We start from the raw sequence: 19,929 nt of genomic DNA, 5'->3' as shown, positions 1-19,929 counted from the left end.
ACCGCTCTTTTTGAGGCACCCCAATCAACGTATTTTTAATTCAATTTTTTCTATGTGCTCATTAACCACATATGAAATGCTAATTGTTGAAGCACTTGAGGATAAGGATCGAATTTCAAGAATTCATAAAGTTGTTCAATTTCTTTACGCATTTTAAACTTAGATAGAGTTAATATTAACTGTAATCTCACTGATGGGTTTGGATCATCTTTTAATATTTTTTGACCTTCGCCGAAGTATTGACTCCGCTTCGTTGCACATCGAAAATGATTTTCATTCCTCACAAGAATCTACAAAAAGTTTGCAGCCAAATGAAAACTTTGACTTAGGAGTTAATTTTTACTTAAATCCTATGACTGTCCTTAGCCAAGTTAAAGAGCTTATTCGTAAATTCGCTATCATTAATCAATTCGTCCATTGTGTATGGGTACCTATACTTCCACTTGTGGTTAGGGTCAGGTGGGTAGTTAATTCTTTCGTCTTGTGGCGATTGCTTCCTCAAGTGGTCCACCATATCGGCCAAGTCCTGCAACAAGAATATTGCCCACATCGAGCGTGACCACAAGTGCTTCTTTATGATCATTTCGACAACGAATGGCTCGCAGAAGTATGGGCAGTTGTCGTGTCTCCATAACTGGTCGTGCCAATACTTCTCAGTGAGAGGACGATTCTCTTCCCACCAACCTCTTAATGTCGAAGAGTCGTGTGTGGATGGGCAGCATACGCTCATGTATTGATATGATTCTATTTCATCGAAGTCATGATTTGGATCTTTGGACATTCTTTGTACGCGTAATGACAACAAAGACTTCGATTGTAATGCGTCAAGAATCTCTTGTGTAAGTTGACCTAAGTCTTCACCACATATTAACATGTTTGTGCTATCTTTAAGGATATCAAGTTTAGGATTAGCCTTTGATACCCATAAAGCATTGTTACGTTTGTATGTGAAATCAATTGATAATTCTTCCATTGCACGTTTTTCATTCTCTGGTAATTCATTCCATGATGAAGAGACATAAGTGATTGGACCATTTGGTGTCTCTTCGATATGTTCCATTTTAACTTCTGTACGGACATGATAATAATTATGATCATTTTGATCTTGGATTAAACATACATTACCTACAAGTTGAATTAAACAATGGTAATAATGATTACGTTTGTTCTCATCTTCAATTTCTTCAACTGCTTTCTTGATCTTAACTTCATTATCATATTCTGGCTTAAAGTCAAAGTAATCATCGCCAACATCGACACCACGTGAGTTGAAATACTTTTGTGATACTTCATATGCTTCTCCACCAAACTTCTCACATAATAAATGCCATCTAACATATGGCTTAATGTAACGATCAATGTTATAAAGGCCGCGTGCTTTAAGTTCATTAATATGGACTGGATTGCATGGGAAGTAATGTCCTAACATACCACGAACACATGTAGCGCGTGGTATTTCCCAAATCCTAAAGAAGCCTAAGACATGATCAACACGTAATGTATGGAATAACTCGGCCATACGTTGAAGTCTCATTCTCCACCAACTATAGTTATCAGATGCCATATAATCCCAATCATATGTAGGGAATGACCAGTTTTGTCCATCGCCAGAGAAACTATCAGGTGGTGCACCTGCGCACATATCCATTCTAAAGTTCTTTGGATAAGCCCAACATTCAACAGAGTTTAAGAAGACACCAATTGGTAAATCTCCTTTAAGTGCTACACGATGTTGTACTGCATATTCTCGTGCTTCTTTAAATTGGACATCACATAAATATTGTAACCAATTTGTAAATTCAAGTTCTTTTGTAAGTGTTGAACAGATCTTTTCGATTTCTGCCATTGTAATTGTTGAATGTTCTTTCCATTGTCTATAATCAGATGTACCATTTAAGTCACGATAATAACAATATAATGAATATGGTTGTAACCAACTCTTATTCTTAACAATGAATTCTTGATATTTAGAATCCTTTTCTAAATCAACTAATTTATATATCTTCTTTAACATTTCCATCTTAAACTTAAAGACTTCTGGATAATCAATCCATGGTTGTTGTTCTAATTCATATTTCTTCTTATTAATTTCTTCTTCATATTCTGGTGGTAACTTAGTGATTGCTAATAAGTCAATATAAATTGGATGTAATGCAAAACATGAAACTTGGCGATATGGATATGAATCGGCCCATTCTCCTTTATCAGTGGTATCATTAATTGGTAATAATTGGATCATTGAGGCACCAACTTTGACACATAAGTCAACAAGTTTCTTGATATCTAAGTATTGCCCAATACCACAGCTATGATCTGTACGTAATGAAAAGACTGGTGAATAAATGCCAAGGCCTTTGAAGAGATCACGATTTGGACATACAAACCATTCATTGATGAAGACAGAACGTGGATAATCTGAGTCTACAACTGTTGTGCAGATGCCGTCATATGTACGATTTGATTCCATTTCCCAAATTGCTTTCTCATTAGATGGGCCACAGATAATATACTTGTACTCAAATGGTAAGTGATGTAAGTCAACTTTAACTTTGCCCATCCATTGTGGGAAACGACCATCTGTAAGTGGAATTGCTTTATGTTCATCCCAATTTCCTAATTCGGGAATGCTACCAACAACTTTGACTGTTTGATAATGACGAACATATGGACAATAGGCAGAGAAATAAATAATGGCTTTGCCGGGTTCATTATATTCAGGCTCAATAATTGGTACTTTGGTTGGGTGATCTCTCCTGTCAATGACATCAACAAAGGTGGAGCGGGTGAAGGCATCAAGGGTGGAATCATGCCACCTGAATTGATCTGCAATTTCAATAAGACATGGTTCAACTGTGGGTCCAAGTTCAAGCTTATGGTTCTCCTTTGGCTCCCATTGTAAGTTGTCGTGTGATGAAGCAATGATGTATTTGTAGTTGACTGTACGAGGATCTTTAGAAAGTGGAAGACGAATTGTACCACTCCAATAGTCTGCATTACCATCGAAGGTTAAAAGAAGTGCGCCATCAATGTTCCATTCACCAAGTTCTTTGATATCACCACAAACATATAATTGTTGGCCATAATAAGTATGGCATCTAACACGGAAGTGAATAAGGACATCATTGACGGATGTAGCTGCATCGAATGTATCATAAATGCATCCTTGTTCAAGAACAGTTGGGATGATACGCTTTGTAACTGATTCTTGGATAAGACCACCAAAAGAGGGTTTAAGGAAGTAGGAGTAATATACTGGTCCTTCGAGTGTCTTCTTATCGAAAGAAACGGTGATACGACCTTGGTATGGACCTTCGTTTGCTTCTAATGGAAGTGCTTTATTTGGATCGTTGTTACCAAGTTCCTTGCAATTGCCTGTGATGTAAGCAACTGTGTCGCCACCTCTGGTTGACTTGAGGTTGAACGTGATGGAGATCATCAATAAAAGTGATTACCGTTCAAATCCAATTGAATTGTTGAATGGCCACAATTTACGTATTGAAAATTGAGGATATTTTCTTTCAATATCAACCGTCAATTATTTGAGGTGAGAATATTTCAGGCCAGAAGGTCATGTGGGCAGATCAAGCATAAACCAAATTGAATATGTGAGTTAAAACTTTCAAAAAATAGAGACAAGGCTGAATTTTGAGAATAGAGATTTGTAATCACAGAGAACATCGGAAAATGCACAGTGAGGATTAACCCTTCTGCTCTATCGCACCCTTTGAAAATAATCTGAACTGATTGTATTTCAATACCATAACCGTCTTTTGAGTGGGCAACGATATATATTGACAGATGAATTTATTTTTTACCACACCACAGGTTCAAGATTATTTATCATTCAGATATAAATTCTGAGTAGATTCTCTTATTTTGAATGCTTAATTAAAATCATGTTATTTTTTATACTGGTACGCTGTTTTTTAAATTCATTAATGAATATGATGTTATCATTAACTTCAAATTAATGTTGTATCAATTGATTGATGTATTTGATTCTAATTGAGCATTTAATATTATTCATTTAGAAATATCTACATATTAATGGATTGAATTCTATGAAAGAAAGTCATCATGATATTTTCTATGGACTTTATTTATATTTTATTTTTATTATAAATATTTTGATACAAAGTAGAGAATCTTCAGTTCGCAATGTATATCTAAAATTATGTCTGATTTACCAACATCTAACTATGAATCCAATTAATTTGACAACAATGTTTTCCTTTTTTATTTTACAAAAGAAAACATAAAATTCAGAAACAAAAATTATTTTTTGTTGAGCAAAATATTTTGAAGCGTGTTTAAAGATTACAAATAGATTTATGCAAATTGTTTGTGTGATGCTACACACAAGATGGGTGGATTCTTATCGGCCTGTTTTCTATACGTTATTTTGACGGTTTTCTATTGTTTAAATCATATTTTCCAAATTTTTTTTTCTTTTATGAGCCTGGGTAATTTTGTTCTCGGAACAAATAGATTTCGTCTTGGTAATGAAGTTGATCAAGGAGACCAATCTGTTGTTTATGAAGTCACTGAATATGAAACTGGGAAGAAATATGCAGCTAAAGTTGGTAAAGAAGGATATAATAAAGAAATAGAACAAAAACTTACAATCCGTGAAATCGAAATTCTTTCTCAAATTTCTCACCCAGCCATCATCAAATTACGTGGTTTTTCATTAAGTGATTTTGATTCTCATCCTTTCCCAGTTTTATTTACAGAACTTATGCCAAATGGATCTCTCCGTAAGATCCTAGATTTAAGTAAGACGCAAACCATTGAAGGCTGGAATAATACTCGTAAACAAATCGTTGTTCTTGGAATTGCTTCAGCTCTCGAATATTTACATAGCCTCCACATCATGCATCGGAACATCAATCCAATGAACGTGTTTCTTGATGAAAATTTCTATCCTCACATCGGGGGATTTCATCTCTCAAAAATTTATGATCCTAAAAACCCAAATGGCCAAACCTTATTCCGTGGCAAGCGCGGGTACATTGCTCCTGAAGTTCTTACAGAAGCTTTCTATGATTGGCGTGTTGATATTTATTCATATGCAATCGTCATACATGAGATTCTTTCTGGCGAAATCCCGTTCACAAACAGTGGGAACTCCACTGCGCTTAGCTTTAGCTCAAAATTACAACCTGCATTTTTGGATCTGATCAAAAGATGCACAAGCGCTGACCCTGCAGATCGGCCGTCGTTCACAGAAATCGTAAGGTATCTTTGCTCAGATGAAAGTTACTACTTGCCCGGAATTGACAGAAATGAATACGCAAGGTATGAATATGAAATGCTGACGTTTGGTAGAAAAACAAATTAATTTTGAGGTAAAAGAAAATTTTGTTTTTTGTTGTTAGCGATAATTCCAGTTTATAAGTAAATTAAAAGTTGGAAATTTCAATACTTTACAAATTTGAGAAAAATGTCACATCATTCAAAAAGTAGATATTATCAAAAGTGACAATAATAAACATCTGAATTGATCATCCGATACCATTTTTTGAGAAGTGTGTTTTGGATAATCATTTTTTCGTATCAGTCTTAATGTCAATATTAACTAAGTCTGTTCATATTAAAAAACATTCCAGAATATGATAAATTTTCTGGTTAAACAGGTTTAAACCAAAGTACAAATGTCAGTACATGTATTAAAATAATATTCCTAAAATAAAAAAAAAAACATATTAGCAATGATTATTTATATATTTGTATGTTTTTGTATTGGTTTGTTGGTTTTTTGTTTTTTGGATTGTGGTCGTTTTTTTGAGTACGACCTGTATTCTTACCTCTGTACCTTTGAGGGGTTTGAGCTTGGGGCTTTAGAATATGCGTTGCAAATTTTGGCGATAAATAATGTTTATGAAAGGTAGCATACTGCACAGCTCTCACAACCGCAAAGGCGTCAATAATCTCATCAAAAATCACTTCCACATTTTGTCCAGACTTTGTTATTTTAAACTTTGAGGTTCCGATTAACATTTGTATGAAGTCAGCAAAATCTTTAGTTTGAGATTGCTGAGGTATATCTGTAAAAATTAACTTTGTTGGGACAATTTCAAATGGAAATGATAGAGCAAGAACGTTTGTTCCTCGAATAATTGTCAACATTTTCTGTAATACAGGTGACTTCAGAACAGCACCATAAATTTCTTGAATTCTGTAAGGATTCTTTTTATCATTTATTATGTCCGCAATACACTCAAGAGGTATTTCATGTCTGTTAACAAGAAATCGTGCTATCCTTGGTGTTCTTGCAATATGTTCTTCAGAGAATAATTTTTCCAGCAACGTGGAAAGATAACTCATTAATGATTTATTTCTGAGTGGTCAGATCATTTTGAGATAACAGTCATTTGACAACACGTTTCCACATAAAAGCTGAATTTTTGAGAGGAAATATAATCAGCTATTTTTTGAAGGCATAGTTTTTGAGGGGACTTCGTTTGAATTTGAATGTTTGCCTTAACGTCTCTTAACGTACATACCCGTAAATTTTGAATGAAAATAATTTCGTTATCGAATTGAAATTGTTCGGTTATTTTATGACAAAATTTCTCCGTATCACAGTTAGCCCAAGTAAAATTCTTTATAACAATAATGACACCGATTAATGTCCAATATCTATGACAGCAATTGTATTACAAGTTAGCGCGGTGTCACATTTTGTCTCAGCAATCGCAAATTATCTCATTAAAAAATTTTTCCATTTGTTTTAGAACTTAAACATTAATCTGAAGCAAATTTTAAGTACAAAGTTTTTGTCGAAGGGCTTCAATTAAATTTTCAAAAAAAAATTGTATACGTTTTAAACTTTACTGTTTTCAAGGATCGTTATGATTTCGCGGAGATGGCCAATGATCGACTTCAGCATAAGGTTTCCTTCGTGTATGCAATGTACAGTCATATCCAGAAATGAAGCCCTGGGAATATTTGCCTGCGTACTCTGAGGCGCGTTCACAAATTCGTTCGGATGGTTAACCAAAAGAGATGTGTCTTCTTCTTCTTTATCGGACGTGGAAGAGAAAAGTGTATCGTTTGGAATGATCAGAGTTTCGTCGATGTTATGCGGCATTTCAATGTTTTCCATGTCATTGATGTTATTAATAGGCGAAGGTGATTTTTCTGGTGAATGATTCCTGTACTCATACTCAATTCCCAACTCCTCTAAGTTGATTTCTTGTTTGTAATCTGCATACGGAGTATAAATTGTTTCATCAATTGGTGTATCACTTCGAAGTTTCTCAATTGGCGATGCAACATTTGCTTCTTGTGATGGGCCATAACTTACATCTTGGGAATCAGAAATATAATTATTGTTTTCTTCATATTGTATTTCAGTTTCGTTTTCTTGTTGTTGAATTTGGTATGTTACTTCAGAGTTCATTTGATTTTCTTGAACTTCATTTTGACATATATTTGGTGGTATGTTTTCTTGTTGAACCAATTCCTGTGGTTGCATCATCTGCGTATTGTTTTGTTCTATATTTTGATTTTGATCAATTATATCATTTACTTCTATTACATTCGGTTCGTTTTGGAAACATGTTTCATTTGTCTCTAAGTCATTTTGTACTTGTTCAGAATTATCATTTGAATGAATTTTAATTTCGGAATTATTTTTTTGATTTAAACTCATGTCGTTACTGCACTCCCCACTATCTTGTTGTTGACCCAAATCAATTGTAGCATGTTCAGACGTATTTTGTTCTGTTTGCATTCTGAAAAATGTCCAAGAACATCAAAATTTTGATGTGTCAAAAACGCCGTCATTCAAAAAGTGGAAGTTTGTAAAGTTTATTTCTAATGTTTCTGTTGCTTGTTTCCTTATTCTTTTTTCTTTTTTGATACTGCTTTTTCCTCATTAAATACATGCCTGAAACGGATAAGATATACTGCACCTGATAAAACTGTAATTATGGTAGCTGCTTGGAATAATACATATCCAACCCAATATACCCAAACAATATCATCGAATGTGTATCTCCATTGGAAGTCGTTCTTTAAGGCATTGTATGCAAGCAAGAAAACTGTGGAGATCATTTGGAGTGCTGTCTTAATTTTGCCTTCACCTTGAGCTGGAATAACAATGTTTTGCGATGCTGCTAATGTTCTTAACCCAGTAATTGTGAATTCACGTGTAATAATGAGAAGAACTGAAAATAAGCAATGTTTTGGAAGAATATCAGTCATGAGCATTGTTGAAAAAACGCCGAGAGTAAAAATTTTATCTATGAGTGCATCCATAAACGTTCCTAATTTTGTGATGATTTTCCACTTTCTCGCTATGTAACCATCAAGCCAATCTGTAAAAGATGCAATTGAATACATAATAACTGCAAGCGTTGAACACCATTTGTAATTATAATACAATAAGCAGACTATAACAAATAATAGTGGAATTCTAGACATTGTTATTATATTTGGAGCATTAAGCATTGGTTAACTTCAGATTTATGACGAACAGTTTTCAATTCGAGTAGCCGTTTTTTGAGGCATGCCGATAAAACGACCACTTTGGGTTCAAAAAGTTGCTGAGAAAAAATCACGCTAAAAAATCATTTAAAGTATTTTCATGATAAAATTTCTGGTCATTTACCAAATAAAATGTATTGAATTGATGTTTGGAATAAGAACAAACGCGAACTTTGGAGGTATTATACTCTTGCAAAAATCCGCAAAGCTGCACGTGGCCTTCTCATGCTTCCAGAAAACGACACAAAACGTATTTTTGAAGGTGCTGCCCTCCTTCGTCGTCTCACACGTCTTGGTGTTCTTAATGAAACATGTTTGAAATATGTTTTAATAATTTGAAGCAGCACTTCATATAGCATTTGAAAATAATAATATCGAAATCGTAAAATTACTTTTAGATAAAGAAGGAATTGATGTTAATGCAAAAACTATTCATTTCAATAATTTAATATATGTTTTAATAATTTGGAATATGTTTTAATAATTTGAAACAGCACTTCATATAGCAGTTAGAAATAATAATATAGAAATAGTAAAATTACTTCGGAACAAAAATTCTAATTGTATTCTTTTATGATTAGAACAGTGCTTCTTCATATTGCAATACATAATAATTATATAGAAATAATAAAATTACTTTTGGAAAATAATTGTTTGTATCATATGGGACAAATTCCAAATGGCTTCCTTTGAAACCAAAATTGGATAAAATAAAATATATAAATATGAAACATCATATAAATAAGCACATAACTATATTTAATATTTTTTACTCATTGGTGGGTTGGAATTGAAGAACTTGTGCATAAAAAGATGAACAACGAAGAGAAGATATTAAGAAATTTTGAGGAGTAACAGGATCTAGTCCATCAATAACTGCATTTTATAAAATTTTATATTGAGCTGCACCTTTTTCTCCCCATGGTGTAATTGAGATGTTGCTATTAGTTCTTGATAATGTCTTTTTAAATAATCTTTAACATAACTTATGATTTGCGAAAAAATATGTTATATAAGAGTCAGTCCGACAAAGCTATCATTCTGAATAACTGAAATTGAAAAACAAAAATACCTTTTTAAAAACGTGTTTATTATTAGATATCTTCATTATTTAGGTCCACATGAATAAAAGCATTATTATTATTGCAAATATTCATTTAAAACAAATAAAAAATCGAGGAAAATATGAAATTTTCGAAAATCATCATATATCACACATGTAACAACAAGGCAATATAGATATTAAGCGTTTTATTTATACTACGTATTGCAAATATAGTATATCACATTTAACACAAATTGCACATATATTTCATGAGATAAACAGGTATATAATATATGGAATATTTTTTTCTGTAGCATTCTCTTCAATGTTAAGATTAAATTCGGTATATTTATCAATGACAATATCAAATGAATCTTGCCTACTAATTCCATACATTATTCTGATCTCAGAAACAACTTTCCACATTTGTTTTTTGCAAACAAGATTTTGTCCCATCTTCATATTTGATTAAATGCTTTTCTTGTTCAAAATTAAAATTAATTTCATTTGTACTATCTTTTTTATCATCATTATTGCCTCCATTTATCGATACTGTGTTTTTTTAACATTACAAATTTCTACATATTTTTGGTATAGTTTATACAAAAGTGTCAATATTAACGGTCAACATTATGCATTTTAACATAATATTATGAGAATATTAATAATATATTTCATAAGTTTATAATGTCGATAACTTTACATATCATACGTTTATTATTAATTTAAAATTTAAACATATTCAAATATTACGGTTTATTATTTCAATACTTTACATATCATACTTCAGGCACAATTTTCTGGTCTTGAGATAAACGAAGCAAATTATATAGGATATAATTATTTTAAAGATCTTAGAATAGTTATAAATTATTTTATATTTTTTTGAATTATTTCTGTATAACTGCTTGCAAGCATAGCAATTGCTCTCAATAAATTCCAAGCATTATTATGGGGGTTAAAACTAACACCAAACAAAGCAAACAAACATTTTTAGCATTAAATTCAATTCCTTTTGTTCAAGTAGTAACTATTTCTGTATAACCGTTTGCAGATGCTTTCATTTCTGCTGTCTCAAAAAATATAAATAATTTCTAAATATTATTTTGAAATCATTAAAATAAACATTATTTTTAACATTAATATCAATTCTTTCTTGTTCAAGAAGTAACTTAGCTATTTCTGCATAATCATGAAGATATCAAAATAAATGCTGTCTCAAATAATATAAATAATTTCTAAATATTATTTTGAGAAATTAAAATATTAAAATGAATAATATTTTTAGCATTAATATCGATTTCTTTTTATTTTAATGAATAATTTGAATCAAGTTCAGCATTTATTGTGATGCATTGATGAAAATATGATTTGTTTTTATTCGAGAATACAATCCAATATATAAAATAATTAATACATATTATTTGAAAAAACATTTATGTAAATATATATTATAAACAAAAAGATATTTTTGCTATCTGATCTAAAGATATTTTTATTTGGAACTGTTTTTCTTTCTTACACCAGACCGTATATTATTTCAAAAAGTAAAAAATTGATTGTTTTATATACAACTTTTTCCAAGTTAAAAGCGGTTTTTTGACGCTTTTTCTTGTCACAAGAAATTTCTGATGTCTTCTGAAGACGCTGTTTATGATCTCCTCCGTCGTGTTCAACCATCCGAAATCGAGCCCAGACTTTACGATGTTATCCACCTTTGTCCAGATCTCACAGATACTCTTTTGAGCACTGTTGATACGCCAATGAAAATTGAAAATGATCCAGAGGCTGGTGGACAATTCGTAACATGTGAGTTCAACAGAGATCTTGATAGCCATCGTTCACCACTTTCTAATAAGTACTATCCTCCTCTTCCAGATGGTCAACAAATTCCAAAACGTCTTAGGAATATCGAAATCAAAGCTAACAACGCCTTCAATGCATATCGTCATCTTTATTTCCAAGGTGGTATTTGCTCTGTTTATCTTTGGGAAATTGATGATAAATTATTTGGCTTTGGTGTTTTCATTAAGAATAACATCGATACAAAGCTTCGAACTGGTGAAAGGATTAAAGGCGTCATTGATTGCAGCGATGTTGTTGAAGTTGATGAAGCAAGTTCAAATGCAACGTATACATTAACATCATCAGTCTTAATGCATATATCTATTGACATCGGACTTACCCAACCTCTTACCATTGGAGGAAGTACTGCTGATCGTAAAGTAGTTACCAAACCATGGAAAAATGATGATGACCACATTGTTAATGTTGGTGAACTCGTAGAATCCAACTCTGCTCACTTCAGAGATTACATAGAATCCATCTATATCTCTAAGATGAGACAAATCATCGAACTTATGTCTAACCAAGATGGACGCGCTCAACAAGCCGCAGTTGCCAACGAACTTGCTGCCTTATTTGCAAAGAGGAGAGCAGCTTCTGGTCAATAAAACACTTCCAGTTGATAAAATACTTTTTTCGGGATTTTTCTGTGGAGAACGTTTAATGTTTTGAGAAATGAACGTTTAAAATATAAATGCAAATTGAAGATTTATGCCTCCAGATGAAACAGAGAACAGACAGATATATTGACCAGTGTGATAAGCTGTACGCCTATTTAGTGGAGCCTTTTATTTTGTTAAGGAAAGAGAACCCTGAAATTGATAATTATGATGATTTAATTCAACCACCAGAGCCATCATTCCTTCAAAATCAACTTCAAGAAGTTGATGAGCCACTCCCTCAAGAATTGTTTGATTTATAAATCTCGCTTACTTAACAAATTTGTAAAATCTTTTACTTTTTCTTTTAATAATAAGATGCATTTAACATCTGTGTGTTATAGTAAAACACTTTAATAATTGTTTTACAATCAGAAATATGATTTGAATTCTGCTTAGCTAAATGAAAAACGTTAATTTCGCGTACGTACAATGGATGACGAAGCCTGTCAAACAGAAGGACCAGAGCTTCTGATTACCTTTGTCCATAAGAAGTCAACTCAACGTGTTGCAGAGCTTATCCGTGAAATAACATCAGGTTTTAAAGTCAATGATTCAGATAATGATAATACTCCACAAAGATGCATTAATTTAGTAGAAAATAAACCAGAATTATTACTAAGCGTTGTTTCTCAAGATACAGAATTAAAACAAGATGTTGAACCACCAACAAATAAAGCACCAAAACTTGCATCATTAAAACCATTTCTATTTCCAATCTTTCCAACTCCATACCAAAGTAACCATGAAATGGAATTTGATGCCAATTATGAAAATACAAAACAAAAATTTTTGTTTGGAGCCAGACTTGAACATCACAGACTTTTATACTCATTTCAAGATAGATTGATTCGTGACATGTGTAATTGTGATGAACTACCTCAACAAGTGCCATTTCAAATTGTAACACAACAGCTTGCAAAAGAAAATATTCTACCAATTACTAAAACACCAGAAAAAACAGAATCTTTTCTTACAAAATTTAACAACCTAATGAAAAAGAGTCAAAAAGAAGCATCTGCACTTCTGGATACACAAAGAAGGAATGCAAATTTCTTCCAAGACACAAAGCAATTTGAAATCAACTGTAAAAAATGGCAAAACAACGAAGCCGTTAATCCTAATGAAAAATTGAATGACTTTTCGGTCGTTTGCCCATATTCATTTTTATGTTCTAACTCAAACAATAAATAATTTTTAATGTGATTTTAAGTTTTAAACTTAAAAAATTTTTAAATAAAAATGGCAGCAAATTTCGAATTTCGTAAATTGCATCACTCGATTGATATGCCCATAACGAAAGATCTCATTGCAACAAATTGAAGTCCAAATACATTTAAATATTCAACAAAAACAATTTAGACAAAAATAAATTCATAAATTTGTAGTATTGAAATGAAGGCTCAAATTGATAAAAAGTCGACACACACATACATAAGACAAAGAAAATTCCTTCTCAATATTTACAATAAATTATCTTTTGAAAAGAAACTTTTATTTGAATTTCATAGCGAGTACAATTCCATAACCTATACTTGCTATGATTAAAATCCCAGCAATTACAGTTGGCCAACCGACCAAAAAGAACTGCGTGCCGTTCAAGAACGATTCGCTTGTCAGCTTGCTTGGGTCCATTCTCAAGTGCACCTGCACGCCTGATATCAGCGCGTTTGGAAAAGAAGAGATATGGAACAGTTGTGCGCAGCTGATCATCAGCGCCGACAAAGTCAACAGCAATGCCGGCTGACCCAAACTTTCTCCGATTCCCTGTAAAACGGGGAACAAGATTGCTGCTGCCGAAGTGTGGTTAATTACCGAAGTCAAAATCGCTTCGATTATCATAACGATGATCAAAACTAACCAAATGTTAATACCTTTCAAGGTGTCACTAATTGTCTTGGAAATGATATCCAATAAACCAGAGCACGTCATAGATTCGCCTAATGCTAAGCCACCCCCCATTAAAACAAGTGTTGACCATCGTAATGTACCGAAATCAGTCGAATCTAAAATTCCACTGCTGAAAAATACCATCACTGGAATTAACGAAGTAATTCCAACATGTCCAAGTGCATACGAAAAGTTTTCTTGAATGGCCCACATCACAATGGTGGTGACTGTGGTGATGACCGCTAACGTATGACGCCATGTCCACGGTAAAAACTCTTGACTTGAATCAGTCAAACATGAAAGTTGAGAGTTCTTGGAGCGATATCGAATGATCAAATAGACCCAATAAAGAATGACTAAGACAATCGACGTTGGCGCAGCAAAGGACATCCATTGGATAAATGAAATAGGATTTTCTAAGTTCTCATTGATGTATTTGACAGCTAAAATGTTTTGGGGCGAGCTAATGGTTGTGGGCATTCCGCCTGCATTACCACTCCATGCTAAGCCAAAGAGAATGGCTTTGATAAATGGATCCTCGGGATCTAATGAACGGATAATTGGCAATGAAAATGTTAATACTAATGTTGTGGATGCTACATTAGATAAAAAGGCAGCAACAATAAAGTTCAATCCCATGATGGCTATAAGAACTACAACAGGTTTGGGTGAAATATGTGATAATAAAAAGTTGGAAACACGATCTGTAATTTGAAGTTTGGTAAGGCCTGCACTAATAGTTAAAGAACCAAGAAAGACAAAGATAATTGGATCTGTGAACTTATTGGCAAGACGAACAGCAAGATCAGCAGTAGGAATTCGACGACCAGTTTCATTATCATATCCTACACGAAGCCAAATACTAGCAGCTGGTATCAAATAGGCCGTAACATAAGATGGTATAACTTCTGTGGCCCAGCAAAATGCTGCTGTTATTAATATGGCTAAACAACTATGAGCTGTTGGATTGGATGGAAGAATTGGGACAACATAAAAAATTGTAAAAATTGCCACTGTAATAATTGGAAGAAGATTAAGACTTTTCTTCTTCTGACCAGGTTGTGTCAAATGAACATTCTTTCTAACCTGTTCATTGTCCATATTACTCAAACGCTGGAGGCGTGAGTAAGAGTTTTCTGTTTGTACATCCATTAAAACTTTCTCAGAAGAGCTGGTGAACATGGAATGTGAATGAAAGTTTGGTGGTGTATTGTATAGTTTACAATTTCATTGTTTTGATTGAGATAAAACGCAATTGAAAAATTCATCGTCTTAACTGAAAAGCTATTCACAAACAGAAAGTTCTGGTTACAGTAGAGGATGGTTCAAAAAAACATGATAATATGACTATAGGAACTATGAAGTTTTGAGATTTCTTACCTTCATTATGAGCAATAGATATTGAACAAGTTTAAAATTGAATAATAGTCGCTTCATAGCAATGTTCCATTCAAATGGGTTACTTGAATTAAACGTATAAGAATGACCATCAATTGTTCCATTTGTGATTTTATGGAAATTAAATTCATTATTTTTTTGCGTTTTTAGCCAAATCTCAGCAACAGAGAAAAGTTGATGGCTCGCCGAGAACAGTTGATCTATGAAAGTAGCAAATTGACGAGATTCTAGTGATTCAAATTTATCAATTTTTATGTTGACAATTTCCCCATTTTGATTAAAATATCCTAAAGATGGAGTAAAAAGTACAGATGAACCTTTCATAATTGAGTTAAGAAGATGACACATGAATTTTAATCCATTTTCAATCTCATCAAATGAAATATTAAATGACGGAAGATACCCAATACGTTGATTATTGATTGTGCCGAAAAATGAGTTTGTAGATATGTAAAAAGAGCTGCATATAATAAAAAAATTGTTGATCATATTATTACTAAAAATCATAGGTTTGGTATCTTCATTTTGTGATGGCTCATTTTGTATAGATTTAGTTTTGCTTTTTGAAATTATCGTCTTTTTATTTTGTTGTTTTTCCGGTTCATTAGATGGTGTATTCACATTCGGTTTTTCCTTTTCTCTAATTTTTCCCAACATTTCGATATATTCCGGTTCCAGCTCAGCATTTTCTACTTTTTCTTGATTAATTAAAAATAATATTTGTTTTTGAATCAAATTTCTTTGTTTTGCTAAAGACTGTAAATAACGTAGCATGCATGTGTTGCAAATTGGAAATTCTCTCTGAATTTTTTTGCTGAATTTGGTGATAATTGTATTAATATATTTTGTATTTTCTTCTTTTTTCTTGACAGAAAAAACTAGGCTAACTTGATCCGAATCAAGGTTTGGGTTGATTTTCGAAAATAAAAATAGAGAATTACAGGTTTTACATACAAACAAAGCATTTTCCATTTTTTGACACTTGACAATTCTTCTCATTCCTTCCAAATTAGTGCTAATATTCAAAAAAAAAAAAAAAAAAAAAAAAAAAAAACATGGGGCTATTTAACTTCTACTGATATGCTGATACATGTTATTGTTACTTAGGAACAAAAGTTTGTTCATTTTTATTTAAAAATTGTATTTAGCAAAAAGCACATGTTTATTAATCTTCTGAGTAGGGATGCCTGGCGCCAGTACACACATATAAGATTAATGAGTAAATATGTTATCATATTTTTTTATTTGTTTAGAATTGCTAATTAAGTTTTATGTGGTTGTCACTTGCTTACGTATATGCTTAAACGTAAAATTTGTGGTTTCCAAACACCAATAAATTTCCGATTGTTCCCGCGAATTCGAAACTTCCCGAAATAATTGGCCGGTAACGATATTTTCATCGGTTTTCTTGGGGAATTTTTACAACACAATTTTTTTTTCAGTTGTCATTTAATTTTGAATGATAGTAAAGACTAGTCAGAAATTGAAAAAAGTTTATCTTTTTATTCCAAGATAACAAACCTTATTAACTGAACATATTTACAAAGCGAATGATATTATTTATAAAAAATTATAAAAATCGAAATTTTCTTGTTCAAACGAGAAGATTTAAAACTTTTCAGATTTGAATAGGCATTTGAAAAAAATTTAAATGAAAATTGAAAACATTTATGGGAAAGTTGGTTAGTGTTCTTGGAGATTGAGCTTCTTTTGTGCATAGTTGAACGCAGCCTCGAAATCCCTTTTCACTGAGAGGTTAGGAACAAAGTATCCGCCATAAGCAAAGTTTAAAATTCTGCAAAACGGGAGGTACATTCGTGCAAGTTGTTTTGTAAAGTTTTGGTGATGATACATACAATGACGAGAAATAAATACCATAGCATCGTTCAAACTGTCGAACCTTCCGTTGTTACACATTCTAGGATCAAAAGGTACCGGAATAACTTTCATTGATTTGTATTGTTGTTTTGGAAGTCCAATTGACAACTCGGCCATGGGGAGCTCTTTTTTGACCTGGGGCATTGTAACAGGCGCCATAATTTGGTACTGGTTGAAAGGCATTTGCTGTGGATGGTAGTAGAAAGTCATACTTTGAAATGATTTTGAATGCATTCAATTCAATCCTTTTTGTATAAGTTCAATCCACAATATTCAATGACAATTTTAGGCCTGGCGGTTGTGTTTATTGTGGATATTTCCACTTTTTAACGTTTTTTGAATGATTTACCTCCCACATTGAATTTTCTTGGGAGAAAATCACAGGTTGAATCTCTTGATCTAAATGAAAAATGTTAGAAAAAAAGATAAAATACGAATTACGCTTATATGTTTGTTTGATATAACCCAGAAATTAGATATGAATATTTATGGTTTTTGCAAAATTTCGTTTTCATATCCAAGCATTTGTCTTCTGAAAAGTTTCCAAGAATTCAAAACCCATTCAATACAAAACAGATAAACCATCTTATTCAAAAAAAATGTTTGCGTGGTGGAATTTGTCATCGGTTTTATGATATAAAAAAATTGAAAGTTGAAACAGAAACTTTACATCGATTTTTCAATGAACATATCATCGTCTCATTGGCTGTGGAACAACACAACACAAGTTGCATTTGGAGTTGATTGTGTAAAAAAGTATATCCCTACATTTATTAAGCCAAATAGTAGAATCCTTTGTACTTTTGGAGGTGGATCAATTGATAAGAATGGAGCGCGTGATGACGTTAATAAAGCTCTTAATAACCTTAATTGTACAGTCCATTGGGAAGGTGGAATTCCAGCAAACCCAGAGTACGAAAGATTAGTTGAAATTTCAAAAGTCGTTAAAAAATTTAAGCCAGATCTAATCCTATCTGTTGGAGGTGGTTCATGCCTTGATGGCACAAAGTACATTGCTCTTATCTCCAAGTTCGAGGATGGTATTGATCCATGGGATCTTTTCACAAAGAATCTACATCCAATAGAAACATATCCTGTTGCATCAGTAATGACCCTTCCTGCTACTGGTAGTGAGTGGAACAATGCATTCGTAATTTCAAGGAGATCAATCAATGCAAAATTATCTGGATATAGTGATTCATCATATCCTATTTTTTCACTTTTAGATCCAAAGTATACACTAACGCTGCCAAGTAGACAACTTAAAAACGGTGTTTATGATTCTATATGTCATTGCATCGATCAATTTCTCACTCCACAACTCTCTCCAATGATGGATCACTTTTGGATGTCCGTCATTAAGGAGCTTGTTGACATTGGTCCTGATGTTATCAATGAAAACGCATCACTCGAGCTTCGAGAAAGATTAATTATTGCATCTGAATTCGCAAGCAATCTCATTTTTAACCTTGGCAAGGACTCGTGTTGGGGTATACATAAGATTGGACACCAATTAACTGCAAAATATGGCATTGACCATGGCGCAACATTATCTATGGTAACTCCATTTTTCCTTGAGAACCAATTCGAAAACAGGAAAACACTCCTTGCTCAAACAGGCGCATTTGTCTTTGGGTGTGAGGGCACTGAGGATGAGATGGCACGTGGTTTCATCGATGGCATCAGAAAATTTATTATAAAAATTGGGATGCCAACGAAGGTATCAGAATGGGAGCAGACAAAAATAGAAGAAGGAGACCTCGAAGAGGTTACAAGTATGGTAATGAAATCAGTAGGTGGAAGTTATGGATATAAAAAAACTATCACAGAGGAGGACACACGAAACATCCTGAGAAGCGTCCTACAATAACGCTTCGAAATAATAAATTCATAAACACTAGTTGAACTTAGAAAAATCATCTAGAACAGTTTTTACAGTTTTTTATAACCGTTATTTTGAACTGTATAAAAAAACTTCAGCGGTATTCTGATACAATTTTCCATAATATTCAAATATTGAATGATGCTGTCAATTATTTCTATACTGTTCGGTTATATAACAGTATTAAATTGAAAACTTTATTTGATGAACAGGATATCCTGTTCATAAATTTTATTTCTGTTAATAGAAATTGAAAACGCTTATTGCTTTAAAGATATCTTTAATAATAATAATGTGCTTTGTCAGATTAACACAATACACCTTCTAATGCTGTTTAATTCGATAAAAAAAATTTTGATTGATCTTAACCAAAAATCCAGGAATTATTTCATATATAAATAAGCATTACTCTTATTCTTGATGATGTTCAGATTTAAAACTTCCTCCACTTCGTCAATTTATCTGGAAAAAACGACTTGTTTCATCAAAATTAATTTCTTTAACCTTTCTATCGAAACCATCTTCGATGGTACTTTGGCCGAGTGGTCTAAGGCGTTGGATTTAAGCCCCAATACCGAGAGGTGCGTGGGTTCGAACCCCACAGGTACCATTTTTTTAAATTAAACATCTATATGATGTCAGAATCTTTTTTCAATCCAATTTTTCCATTAATTTATTCATGACAAATTAATCATGGGTTTGAATCACTTTTAATCGAATAATTAATATTCGCATTTTTAGCTAAAAAACATATGTGATATCACGAACATTTCAAGCAATTCTAAACATTATGAAAGGAATTGTTTCACTGATAACATTTGAGGATTAACATTATCATT

General features: G+C 32.7%; 9 protein-coding genes across 9 annotated transcripts; 4 read left to right on the top strand and 5 right to left on the bottom strand.

Moving 5' to 3' along the window:
• Positions 1–343: 343 nt before the first annotated feature.
• Positions 344–3,436, bottom strand: GO595_007958 (4-alpha-glucanotransferase family protein; the record flags this gene model as incomplete). Its single annotated transcript, XM_067921478.1, has 1 exon — positions 344–3,436. One exon carries the CDS (start codon positions 3,434–3,436, stop codon positions 344–346), a length of 3,093 nt encoding a protein of 1,030 aa, XP_067771792.1.
• Positions 3,437–4,453: 1,017 nt separating this feature from the next.
• GO595_007957 (AGC family protein kinase) lies at positions 4,454–5,341 on the top strand (the record flags this gene model as incomplete). Its single annotated transcript, XM_067921477.1, has 1 exon — positions 4,454–5,341. One exon carries the CDS (start codon positions 4,454–4,456, stop codon positions 5,339–5,341), a length of 888 nt encoding a protein of 295 aa, XP_067771791.1.
• Positions 5,342–6,826: 1,485 nt separating this feature from the next.
• Positions 6,827–7,738, bottom strand: GO595_007956 (uncharacterized protein; the record flags this gene model as incomplete). The annotated part of the gene is made up of 1 exon (XM_067921476.1): positions 6,827–7,738. One exon carries the CDS (start codon positions 7,736–7,738, stop codon positions 6,827–6,829), a length of 912 nt encoding a protein of 303 aa, XP_067771790.1.
• Positions 7,739–7,845: 107 nt separating this feature from the next.
• GO595_007955 (CDP-diacylglycerol--glycerol-3-phosphate 3-phosphatidyltransferase) lies at positions 7,846–8,217 on the bottom strand (the record flags this gene model as incomplete). The annotated part of the gene is made up of 1 exon (XM_067921475.1): positions 7,846–8,217. One exon carries the CDS (start codon positions 8,215–8,217, stop codon positions 7,846–7,848), a length of 372 nt encoding a protein of 123 aa, XP_067771789.1.
• A 2,952-nt stretch (positions 8,218–11,169) lies between these two features.
• Positions 11,170–11,991, top strand: GO595_007954 (F-actin capping protein, beta subunit; the record flags this gene model as incomplete). Its single annotated transcript, XM_067921474.1, has 1 exon — positions 11,170–11,991. One exon carries the CDS (start codon positions 11,170–11,172, stop codon positions 11,989–11,991), a length of 822 nt encoding a protein of 273 aa, XP_067771788.1.
• Positions 11,992–12,474: 483 nt separating this feature from the next.
• Positions 12,475–13,236, top strand: GO595_007953 (uncharacterized protein; the record flags this gene model as incomplete). Its single annotated transcript, XM_067921473.1, has 1 exon — positions 12,475–13,236. One exon carries the CDS (start codon positions 12,475–12,477, stop codon positions 13,234–13,236), a length of 762 nt encoding a protein of 253 aa, XP_067771787.1.
• Positions 13,237–13,536: 300 nt separating this feature from the next.
• Positions 13,537–15,114, bottom strand: GO595_007952 (Sodium:sulfate symporter transmembrane region family protein; the record flags this gene model as incomplete). Its single annotated transcript, XM_067921472.1, has 1 exon — positions 13,537–15,114. The coding sequence occupies one exon, from the start codon at positions 15,112–15,114 to the stop codon at positions 13,537–13,539; it is 1,578 nt and encodes a 525-aa protein (XP_067771786.1).
• A 1,899-nt stretch (positions 15,115–17,013) lies between these two features.
• On the bottom strand, positions 17,014–17,418 carry GO595_007951 (uncharacterized protein; the record flags this gene model as incomplete). Its single annotated transcript, XM_067921471.1, has 1 exon — positions 17,014–17,418. One exon carries the CDS (start codon positions 17,416–17,418, stop codon positions 17,014–17,016), a length of 405 nt encoding a protein of 134 aa, XP_067771785.1.
• Positions 17,419–17,890: 472 nt separating this feature from the next.
• Positions 17,891–19,078, top strand: GO595_007950 (alcohol dehydrogenase, iron-containing family protein; the record flags this gene model as incomplete). The annotated part of the gene is made up of 1 exon (XM_067921470.1): positions 17,891–19,078. The coding sequence occupies one exon, from the start codon at positions 17,891–17,893 to the stop codon at positions 19,076–19,078; it is 1,188 nt and encodes a 395-aa protein (XP_067771784.1).
• Between the last annotated feature and the right edge of the window lie 851 nt (positions 19,079–19,929).

Source organism: Histomonas meleagridis (assembly GCF_020186115.1).
Source record: "Histomonas meleagridis strain 2922-C6/04-10x chromosome Unknown contig_6, whole genome shotgun sequence".
NCBI lineage: Eukaryota > Parabasalia > Tritrichomonadida > Dientamoebidae > Histomonas > Histomonas meleagridis.
The sequence above is the reverse complement of the archived record's forward strand: the minus strand, read 5'-3'. Positions and strand labels throughout refer to the sequence as shown.